Source organism: Equus quagga, chromosome 16 (assembly GCF_021613505.1).
Source record: "Equus quagga isolate Etosha38 chromosome 16, UCLA_HA_Equagga_1.0, whole genome shotgun sequence".
NCBI lineage: Eukaryota > Metazoa > Chordata > Mammalia > Perissodactyla > Equidae > Equus > Equus quagga.
Window position 1 is genome coordinate 29936871 of NC_060282.1, and position 11744 is coordinate 29948614.

Genomic DNA, 11744 nt, shown 5'->3' on the forward strand with positions numbered 1-11744 from the left:
CGTGCAACAGAATCAACTTTCTTATGGGCACTACATTTCCCAGACGGCATTCTGCACCGCAGTGTTTTCTGGGATGGGAACCACGCCGCCTCCTTGCTTCAATACTACGAGTGAAGCGCGGACCTTTCAACAAGAGCTTTATTAATTCTCACGCTAGGACCCTGGAAGACGATGGACGTGGCCGCTAATTGCTCCCTGCGAGTCAAGAGACCTCTGTTGGATCCTCGTTTCGAGGGTTACAAGCTCTCCCTCGAGCCTCTGCCCTGTTACCAGCTGGAGCTTGACGCAGGTGGGAAGCGGCGGCGCCCCTTCGCACTCGGTTCCTTTCCCCTTTCGGCTGCCCTCGGCCCGACCCTTCCCTCATTTTCTTCAGTTCTGACTCGGGCAAGCAAGGCGACCGGGGCCCTCCTCACAGCCCGTCGGGCTGGGGTGGACCTAGGGTGGCCGTCTCTGTGAAAGGATGTCCATTCCGGAACCCCGTGGGGGCCGCCTTCGCGCGGCTCTTCCGTGGCGGGACCCTGGGTGGCTTTCGGCCCGGCCGCCCGGCTCCGAGGTCCGTCCGGCACGCGGGTCCTGCTTGGGCTCCAGCCGCCTGTGCGTCCCCGGCCTGGCCCCTGCTGCGGAGAAAGCTCAGGACGTGCTTTCCTTCTGGAGCATCCTCTGTAAACTTGTGCGTTGAGAAGCCACGCCTCTTTGAAGGGCCCCTAGCTCCTGTTTCCTCTGGCCGAGACCCTTGTCTTAGAACCTCCGGTGTAGTTTAGAGCATTTTCGATTACCTAAGTGCTATCAGACTAAGGACTTTGTTGTGGATTACAGCTCTAGAAAATTTTGAAGAAAGGTCGACTTAGTACCCACGCTTCTACTATTTGTTTTATCTGTAACTGCCCAGAATATTCATCCTTGCTTTTACAACGTAAAGAATGACACTTTCGTTAGTGATAAAGAGCCCAGAGATTTACATTTTTAATACACACTCCTGCTGATTCTGATGCACGTTGTCAGTGGATCACACTTTGAAAAATACTGATCTAGCGTTAATAGGTTTTATAGTATCAAACAAATATTTATTAATTCATTTATTAAATTCAGAAACGTCTATTGAGAGCTTATTTTATGTTACATGTTGATAATATCAAGATGAATATGACACAGTCGGTGGCATAAAAATGCCATTATCTATTTAGGAAGAAAAGTGTGAACAGATAGTTGTAAAACAATGTAGTAAGGCAGTGATAGGGATATGTACAAAACGTAATGATAGTACTTCGATATCTTTTCCAAACCAGCTTGGGGGAACTGGGAAAGCTTCCTGGAGGAGTTGCTACCTAATTTGAGCTTTAAAGGATAGGTAGGAGTTGACCAGGGTAAGAGAAAATGAGCTTGATGTTTCTTTTCATTCCCTCTCTTACCCTCTCCCACCCTGTATGAGTAAATGGTACCACCGGGTTAGCTAATGCATTAAAAAACCACCCCAGGGGCCGGCCCTGTGGCACAGCAGTTAAGCTCGCACCTTCAGCTTCTCAGTGGCCTGGGGTTCACGGGTTCAGATCCCGGGTGTGGACATGGCACTGCTTGGCAAAAGCCATGCTGTGGTAGGCGTCCCACATATAAAGTAGTGGAAGATGGGCGTGGATGTTAGCTCAGGGCCAGTCTTCCTCAGCAAAAAGAGGAGGATTGGCAGTAGTTAGCTCAGGGCTAATAATCCTCAAAAAAAAAAAACCAAAAACCACCCCAAAGCAAGCCCTGATGGCCTAGTGGTTAAACTTGGGTGCTCACTGCTTCTGTAGCCTGGGTTTGCTTCACGGTGGTGAAACCACACCTGTCTGTCACTTGCTATGCTGTGGCAGCAGCTCACATAGAAGAACTGGAACACCTTGCAACTAGGATATACAATCATATACTGGAGCTCTGGGGAGGGGACAGAAAAGAGGAAGATTGGCTACACATATTAGCTCAGGGGGAATTTTTCCCTGCAAAAAAAACTTGAATGAAAAATAAAAAGCCACCCCAAAACTCAGTGGCTCAAAGCAATAAGCAGTTATTATTGCTCACAAGTCTCCAGGTTGGCCAGATGATTCTAGTCATGACTGGACTTCTTTCTGTGTTTGGAGGTTCTCTGGCTATCGGCTGCTTTAAGATTATTTCAGATGGTCTCCACTTGGCTTTCCTGCATTCGGTCTCTCATCCTTCAGCAGGCTAGCTCAAGCTTATTCCAAGAGACAAGAAGTAGTACACAAGTGCTTTTTCAATCTACTGCTTGCAATAAGTTTGCTGCTGTCCCATTGGCCAAACCATGTCCTAATTAAGCCTAGAGTCAGTATGGGAAGCTCAAACCAAAGGGCATAGATCCAGGGAGGCATAAAAAATTGGACCTGTTAGTGCAAGTCAGTATAGTTACTCCTGCTGGAGTCATCTTTCTTATATTTCTTCTCTTTTAGCCCCTATTTAATTTGTCAGCAAAACCAGTCAACTCAAAGATTTTGACTTTTCCATGCCTCTGCCCTTGTCCAAACCATGGTTATCTCTTAACTGAATTATAGTAGGTTCCTGACTAGCGTTCCTGTCTTCACTTTGGGGCTCCTGCATTCTGTTCTCCATTAGGCAGTACTTATCAGAGGTTTTAATTCTCTATTTATTTGATATCTGTTTCCTCCACTAGGCTGTGAGCTCCATTAAGACAGTGATGTTTCTTGCTTGCTGCTCTATCTCTAATGCTTGGCATAGTGGGTACTCAATAAATTGAGTGAATGAAGAAGAGAAGGAATGGTTGAGGTCATTCCATTTATGGGAAAGCATGACCAAAGGGAAAAAATTAGGTTGTGTGTAGAACACTATTGCAGTCCTGCATTGCCAGAGCAAAGAATCTGGGAAAGTGAACGAGGACTTAGATAGGTGAGGGCACTGTTTGTCTTTTGGACTTTATCCTATAAGTTAGTGTTTCCCAGACTTTTTCGTGGGCCAGTCCAATAAAAAAATAAAGCTCAGCTGTTATAGATTTGCCAACTTTTTAATTTGCTAAGTGGAGATGTTTCTTAAAAACTATCGTGTACTCAGGCATTTGTTCGTAAACACAAGGATATATTAACACCAAAAAAGCAGGAAGCAAAAATCTCACAATAAATTGTCCTCTAAATTGAATACATTAACTTTATGAAAAACTCACTAAGTTGTCCTTTTTCTCCCCTCATTCCAGCAGTGTTGATCTTAGAGTCTGTGTTTGGGATGCACAGCTGGAGGTGATGAGGTGCCATTTAAGGTTTTAAGTATAGAAGGGAAATTAGAGATTTGGGGACTCTTAGACTCTGTGGAGATTGAGTTTAGAAGATGAGAGGAATGGAGACGTGGAGACCAGTTTGGAGACTTTTGCAATAGTTCATGTGAGGGACTTTCATTAAACATTATTTGGAGAACCAGCCCTGATGGCCTAGTGGTTAAAGTTTGGCGCAGTCTGCTTTGGTGGCCTGGATTTGGTTCCTGGGCACGGAACCACAGCACTCATCTGTCAGTAGCTATGCTGTGGCAGTGGCTCACATAGAAGAACTAGAAGGAGGAAAAAAAAAGAGAGAGAGGAAGATTGGCAACAGATGTTAGCTCAGGGTGAATCTTGCCCAGCAAAAAAAAAGAAAATCACTTGGGAATGACGATGAAGAAGAAGTTAGTTCTTTTAAAAACAGTGATTTCTAGAGATAATGAGGTATGATTGAGGGGCTCTTCCTGACAATTTGATTTCTTTCATACTAACCCAGGGATTCACATTAATTCAACAAACCGTTGTGGGCACCTCTGGTGTGTGAAGCTCTGCATTTGGGATGTGAGGATGAAGATGTGGTCTCTCATCTCAGTGAGCTTGGAGCACTGACTTTTATTCTCTTGTCTTAGATAATGTTATTAAATTGTTCTAAAATTCCATCTGCTACATAAACAGTAAATGTCACTTTGTCTTTTTCTAGTCCAAAGAACTAAGCAAAAAAGCCCTTTTTTAATAAAATTGTAATGGTCTTTTGACCCAGCAATTCCATTTCTGGGCATTTATCTTATAGATATATTTTCCTTAGAATCTTCATTCAGTAAATGTCTTTGTATATGTTTTCCCCCTATATTTCACCTAGCTAATTTATACTCCATTCTGTCATCTTGGTTTACATGTTAGTTACTCAGAGATTCCTTTCTGTACTACTTAGGATGTATATGATAGAATCTGTGCAAATTAGAATCTGCACTGTACTTTCCCATAGTACCATCACTTCATAGACTTTGTCACACCTTGTAGCATTTGGTGTCTGTTTTCTTTGCTAAGACAGTTTTGTCTTAAGACAGAAGTTCTGTGTTTGCTAAGACTAGTCTGTATTGATGGGTCCTGTGTCCATCTTTTTCAATGCTTTATTTCTAGGCCTAGAGCAGGCCTGGTGAATAATAGATGATTTTATATCACACACATTAAACAGCTTTATTGAAATATAATTGATAGTAAACTGCACATATTTAATTGTACAGTTTGAAAGGTTTTGATTTATGTATGCACTCATGAAGTCATCACCACAATCAAGATTTTAAACTTAGCTATCATCCCCCAAAATTCCCTGTGCCCTTCTGTAAGCAGTCCTCTGTTCCCTCCCCTTCCCGCTTCCTCCATCCCTAGGCAGTTGCAGATCTGCTCTTTGTCACTATAGATTAGTTTGCATTTTCTGGAGTTTTATATACATGGATTGTATAGTATGTACTCTTTTGGTCCGACTTCCTTTACTCAGCATTGTTCCTTTGAGTTCCTCTTTGTTGTGTGACAGAGGAATGTTGAAACCTCTGACTATACTTGTGGATTTTCTATTTCTCCTTTCAGTTCTATCAGTTTTTGCATTATATATTTTGAAGCTCTGATATATTGCATAAACATTTATTGATTATTATGTCCTTTTGATAAATTGACCCCTTTATCATTATGGAATAACCTTCTTTATTCTTGGTTATAGTCTTTGCTCTGAAATCTACTGATATTAAAATAGTCACTCTAGCTTTCTTTTGATTGTTATCATAGTATATATCTATTTTTTTATCCTTTTACTTTTAACCTGTTTGTGTCTTAGTATTTAACGTGCATTTTTTTTTTCCTGAGGAAGATTTTCCCTGAGCTAACATCTGTTGCCAATCTTCCTCTTTTTGCTTGGGGAAGATTCACCCTGAGCTAACATCTGTGCCAGTCTTCCTCTATTTTATACATGGGTCACCGCCACAGCATGGCTGCGGACAAATGGTGTAGGTCTGCATCCGGGAACCGAACCCAGGCTGCCGAAGAGGAGCATGCCAAACTTAACCACTAGGCTGTGGGGCTGGCCCCTAACATGCATTTTTTATTGGCAGAAATAATTGGGTCTTGCTTTTCTATTCAGTCTGACAATCTCCATCTGTTAATTAGACTGTTTACATTTAATGTGGTTGTTGATTTTGCTAGTTTGGGTCTTTCTTCTCGCTATTGGTATTCCATTTGTCCCATCTAGTCTTTGGAAAAATGGCATTTTCTTGCTTTTCTGCCTTCTTTTGGATTATTTTTTATGAGTCCATTTTTATCACATTCGTTGGCTTATTAGCTATATAGCTCTTTGTTATTTTAGTGGTTGCTTTAGGGTTTATAGTATACAATTTTAACTTATTACATGATACAGTCAAATGATGTTATACTCCTTCATCTGTAGTTTAAGAACCTTACAATGGTATACTTCCATTTCTCCACTCCTGGCCTTTATGCTATTGTTGTCATGCGTTTTACTTTTACATATTAGTATAGTCTCACAATACGTTGTTATTATTATTATTTTTAAAGATTTTATTTTTCCTTTTTCTCCTCAAAGCCCCCTGGTCCATAGTTGTATATTTTTAGTTGTGGGTCCTTCTAGTTGTGGCATGTGGGACACAGCCTCGGCATGGCCTGATGAGCGGTGCCACTTCCGTGCTCAGAATCTGAAATGGCAAAACCCTGGGCTGCTGAAGTGGAGTGCGCGAACTTAACCACTTGGCCATGGGGCTGGCCCCCCATTGTTATTATTTTTATTTTATTATTTTATTTAAATAATTCTCTCCTGAAGAGATTTAAATGAGAAAAAAATCTTAAGTATTTACTTATATACAGTTGCCACTTCTGGTACTCTTCCTTCTTTTGTGCAGATCCATATTTTTATCTGTATGGTTTTCCTTCTACCTGAAGGACTTTTAGTATTTCTTGGAGTGTGGGTCTTCTGGTGATGAAATCTTTCATCTTTTGTGTACAGTCATGTGCCGCAGAACAACGTTTCGGTGAGTGACACATCACACATACAACACTGGTCCCATAAGATTAGCACCTAGGTAGGTTTATAGCCATCTAGGTTTGTGTAAGTACACTTCGTGATGTTCAACAAATGGCAAAATCGCCTGACACATTTCTCAGAATATGTTCCTGTCATTAAGCGGTGCATAACTGTATCTGAAAACATTTTTATTTTGCCTTGGTTTTCAAAAGATATTTTTACCATGTATAGAATTCTAGGTTGACAGTTTTTTTCTTGCCGTACTTTAAAGGTGTTGCCCCACTGTCTTGCTTGTATCGCTTCTGATGACCAATCTGATGTTATCCTATCTTTGTTCTTTTATATATAACATGTCTTTTTTCCTCTGGCTGCTTTTAAAATTTTTCTCTTTTACATTGGTTTTGAGTAGTTTGATTATGTTGTGCCTTGGTGTGGTTTTTCTTGTGATTCTTGTACTTGGGGTTTGTTGAGCTTCCTAAATCTGTGAGTTTATAGTTTTCATCAAGTTCAGAAGGTTTTCAGTCATTATTTCTTCCAGTTATTTTTCCTCTCACTTATCTCCTTCGAGGACTCTAGTTACTGAATTTTAGATTGCTGGAAGTTGATCCCAGCTCATCAGTGCTCTTTTCATATATTTTTTCATTCTATTTTTTCCTGTTTTGTTTTGGCTGGTTTCTCTTTTCATGCCTTAAATTTCACTAATCTTTTCTTTTGCAACATCTGTCTTTCGATAATCCCATACAGTGTATTTTTCATTGTAGATATTGTAGTTTTCATCTCTAGAAGTTTGATTTACATCATTTTTACATCTTTCATGTCTCTATCGTTTCGAACATAATGTACTTTAATCACTTTTAATGTTCTGTTCTGCTAATTATAACTTCTGTGTCAGTTATGTATTGATATATTGTTCTCCTCATTTTGAGTTTTGTTTTCTTTCCTTTTTGGATGCCTGATAATCTATGATTGGATGCCAGAAATTGTGACTTTTACCTTGTTGGGTGCAGGATACTTCTGTATTCTTATAAATCTTCTTGAACTTTGTTCTGGGATGCAGTTGAGTTACTTGGGAACAGGTTAATTCCATTGAGTCTTGCTTTTATGTTTTGTTAGGCTGGTCTGGAGCAATGCTCAGTCAAGGGCTAATTATTCCCCACTACTGAGACAAGACTTTTCTGTATACTCTACCCATCATCCCATGAATTAGGAGTTTTCACCGTGCTGCCTGGCAGGAACAGTTACAGCTCCCAGCCTTGTGTGAGAACCCGCCACTGCCCCGCTAATCCTTTCAGATGTTTTTTTCCCTGGCCTGGGCTTGTTCCCTTAAACATATGCCGTAAGTACTCTGCTGAATATTTGAGAGAGACCCTCTGAGTTCTCTCTCTGTGTGACTCTCTCTTTTCTGGTACTCTGGCTAATGAACTATAGCTCCCTTGGTCTCCCAAGACTTTCAACTCAGTTTCCTCAACTCACAGAGCCTGCCAGATTTGACCTCACTTTCCCCTCTTTGTGCCATGGTCTGGAAACTCACTCAAGGCAGTACGCTGGGGCAGTGGTAGGGCTCACCTCACTTATCTCTCATTTCTTAAGGGTTGCTTTTCTTTGTTGCCTGATCTCTAGTGTCTAGAGGAGTACTCTTTCATGTAGTTTTGTCTGGCTTATTTTATTTTATCATATTGGTTATTTCTGAAGGAAAGATAAATCTGGTGACTATTCCATCTTGGCTATAAGCAAAGTTATTCAACATGTATTTTTAAATGAAAAAATACTTTCTATAAAATAGTAGAGCTAGAAACAAAACTGGGATGGCTTAATGAAGATAATGAGAAAATGGGAGCGTAGACTGCTTTTGAAAGAAGTTTGAGAAGTACAGGGTAGGAGAGAGCTCTGCTTTGAGTGCAGGGCAGAGAAGAAGAAACCTTTTTCACTTGTTTGTTTTGTGAGTGGGGAAATTTTCAGCATATTTTAAGTGGAGGAGAAGGGACCAGTAGAGAGGCGATAACCCCTGGAGGAAGGGCATAGAAGAGGCAGGAGAGAATGGAATCATAAACACCTGGAAGGGAGAAGAGGAACAGGGAGATCAACACTTAAAATTCTTCTTATGTGCCTTACAGCAAATACTTTATATGTTTTTAATTTAAACTTGTCAGTACTTTTATAGGATGAGTAGTAGTAACCTTTATTAAGGATGAGGAGATGCAGTAGAAAGGTTAGGGAACTTAACCAAAGTACTTGTCAGTGGCAAAGCTGACCCTAAAGATATGCTTTTTCTACTGCTTTTTTTTTTTTTTAAAGATTGGCACCTGAGCTAACAACTGTTACCAATCTTTTTTTTTTTGCTTTTTCTCCCCAAATCCCCCTAGTACATAGTTGTATATTTTAGATGTGGGTCCTTCTAGTTGTGGCACGCCACCTCACCGTGGCCTCATGAGTAGTGCCGTGTCTGCACCCAGGATCCGAACCAGCGAAACCCTGGGCCGCCAAAGCTGAGCACGCGAACTTAACCACTCGGCCACAGGGCCGGCCCCTCTACTGCTTTATGTAGTCTCTCTGAGCGCTTTCTTCAGGACGGGGAGAACACAAGCTGGTGAAGATTTAGGCTGTAACTGGAATAAAGGAAGAGAAGAGCCATATTACCATTGTGTTTGCGTAGAGTTTACTATGAATTTACACCTCCTCTTACAGAGGAAAATAGGAGAAGAGAGGAGATGAATGTGTTAATGTGTGCAGAAGCATGGTATAAAATAGCTTAGTGGGAGCAATGCACCTGATTCTGTCCCTGCCCTGTTCCATAAAGCTTGCTTCAGAACTTGTTATATAAACTGTACTCTTACTTTTTACATCTTTATATGTAGAGAGAAAACTCAATAACTAGGTGAAAAGAAGACAACTCATTGGGTATGATTAAAAGATAAGTGGTCTAAGAGGTGACCTTTGTAAGTTAATATTCTTTGCCTCTACTACTCTCTCCTTTATTTTAAACTATTGTACTTTGCTTATATAAATATTAGATAGAATCATATTTATTTGGTGCCAAAAGAGTTGAATATTGGCAGTTTCCTGTAGTTCAGCATAATAGTATATTTTGAAAGGAAAAGATGCAGTAATTGTCACTATTGCTAGCTCTGTTAGTGTAAGCATGATGTCTGTTTTATTGACCAGTTTATGCTCAAATGCGTAGCTCAGTTTCAGGCACATAGTAGACATTCAATAAACTGTTTGTGAATGAAACACTGTAGATTTTTGAGGTTCTATGCATATTTTGTAAGGAATTTAGGTCAAGATTAGAGGAGATTCTCTTCTTGTCAGGTCCTACATTCTTTTTAAAAGACTAACAAGGATTTTTCAACAAAGCTCTTTTATTTCCAGTGCAAGTAATATTAAATAATAAAATATTTATTACACTGGCTTCTTAGCCCTCTGTTAAAGAGATTCCTCCTCTTCAACCCTTTTAAAGATCTGAGAGATTGGAGACTCCCTGCTCTCCACCCTCTCTATTAGGAGGCTCTACAAAGAGCTGTGTCAGTGGTTAAGCTCTGTCATCTTCTCTCAGGTGCTCTGCCTGCCTGTTTATTTTCAAGATGATTGACATGGTAAATGCAATGGTAAGTTTTCCTTTCTCATTTGAGGCCAGATAGGCAGTCTTTTCCATGCACTAACAACTTTTACAAATAGTAAGTATGTAATATATCCTTGGCTCATTTCTGTGTCCTAATAATTTACATAAATTATTTCGTCTGCAACAATTAGACTATATCATGGTCTTCTAATAGTGGTTTCCCAGATTCATATGTTCACAGATGAGGTGTTGTAAAGGCAAAGGGCTAAGAACCCTCTGGCTTGTTCAGGATTGCCCTGAGATCTTTGGCGCAAATACGAAGAAAATGTATTTATTGTATCATTGCCTAGTGTTACTGCTTTGGGCCATTATGTTACCGTGCACATTTCCTGCAATATCGAGTTTCATCCACACAGTGGTGCTACAAAACCAAGAATTGATGTTTGTTTCCCTCTAATCAGTGGAATATGTATTTCTAACTGTTCCTTATAAAATAAATACTTCCTCGAGTTATAGAATAACAATTTCCTCAGCCTCTATCAAAGCCATCATAAAGTTGTAATGATTTTACGTCTGAAAAGCCTTTCATGTACCAAATTCTGCCCAGTTCTCTAGCTTCCTTCATCTGTAGCCTTCCCTTCAACAGTTCTGCTTATTGCTCTGTATTTCAGCCGGTCTGGCCTTCTTTTGATTCTTTGAACACAAGTTTTTCCTCCTACTTTTGTCTACTTTTCTTTCTGCCTTTAATAAATAGGCAGAGGGTGTGTGTGTGTCTGTCTCTGTGTGTGTGTGTAGGTATATTTCTTCTTAAGTTAATTCTACCTTATCCTTTGTAGCTTGACTCCAATTTTTGAAAGCTTTCGTTAATTTCCCCAAGTAGATTGGGTCCTCATGTTATTTGTTCTCATGGTACCAGTAATTTTTCTTTGTAACATTTATTACATTTTAATTATATATTTATTTGTGTGATTATTTGACTAATATTTGTTTCCCTACTGGCTCATAAATGCTAAGAAGGTAGATTTTGTGCTCTTTGCTCATCTTTGTATAATTTGTGGCTATTAAAATATTTGCTGAATAATTAAATGAATGAATATAAGTCAGCCAGGACTCAAGGCAGGTAGTAGAAATAGGACAGGTGATCATTCTGGAAAAAGAAGAAATTACTTGCAATCAGAATACAGTAGGGTGAGTTTCATATTAAGGTAAAGTAGCGGCCAGGCATAGTCCACTTATATATTTCCTGTTGGAGCAGAAATTAATTCTAGGTCACGGGCAGTCCTGAGCTGTCAGGGTTCCTGTCTGCATGGAAGGAGAGGAGGAATGGGAGGCAGAGGTCACATTTGGCAGATTTAAAGTTATGGAAGCAGTTAAGAGAGTAGATCTTAAAAGTTCTCATCACAAGGGAAAAAATTATAACTATGTGAGGTGATAAGTAAATTTGTTGTGGTAATCATTTCACAATATGTACATATGTCAAATCATCATGTTGTACATCTTGAACTTATACAGTGTCACTTGCTGATTATATCTCAGTAAAGCTGGAAAAAAGTAAAATAAAATTATAGAAGCTGCAAATGCCCTGATAGGAGAAGCTCTGTTCCTTAAGTAGGACACCTTGTTTCTGTTCCAGGTAGAATATTGTTTTGTTCTGTACCCTTGGGAACCATGTGGTATAACATTGGAGAAGTCACCATTTGTGCTTATGTTTATTTCCCTAATTATATAATGAGATAATAAAAACATTTTCTTTATTTCTTAATATGTGGTGAAAAGGAATGAGATAATAGAAATAAAGCATTTTAAAAAGTACAAAACCACTTGATAAAGTAGTCTTAATATTTGCCCAGAAGACAGGAAATCCTTCAATTTTGGAATTTCTCTGTCTTTTTATTCATAATTACAAG

The 11744-nt window shown here is 39.7% G+C and overlaps 1 protein-coding gene across 1 annotated transcript in view; it reads left to right on the plus strand.

Annotated features, from left to right (window-relative positions):
* The first annotated feature begins 81 nt into the window (after positions 1-81).
* Positions 82-11744, plus strand: part of NUDCD1 (NudC domain containing 1) — a 76598-nt gene continuing 64935 nt past the window's right edge. Inside the window, exon 1 of the mRNA XM_046642156.1 lies at positions 82-289. Within this exon, the coding sequence (XP_046498112.1) occupies positions 172-289 (118 nt within the window). The 5' untranslated portion in view covers positions 82-171. The remainder of the gene's footprint in view (positions 290-11744) is intronic.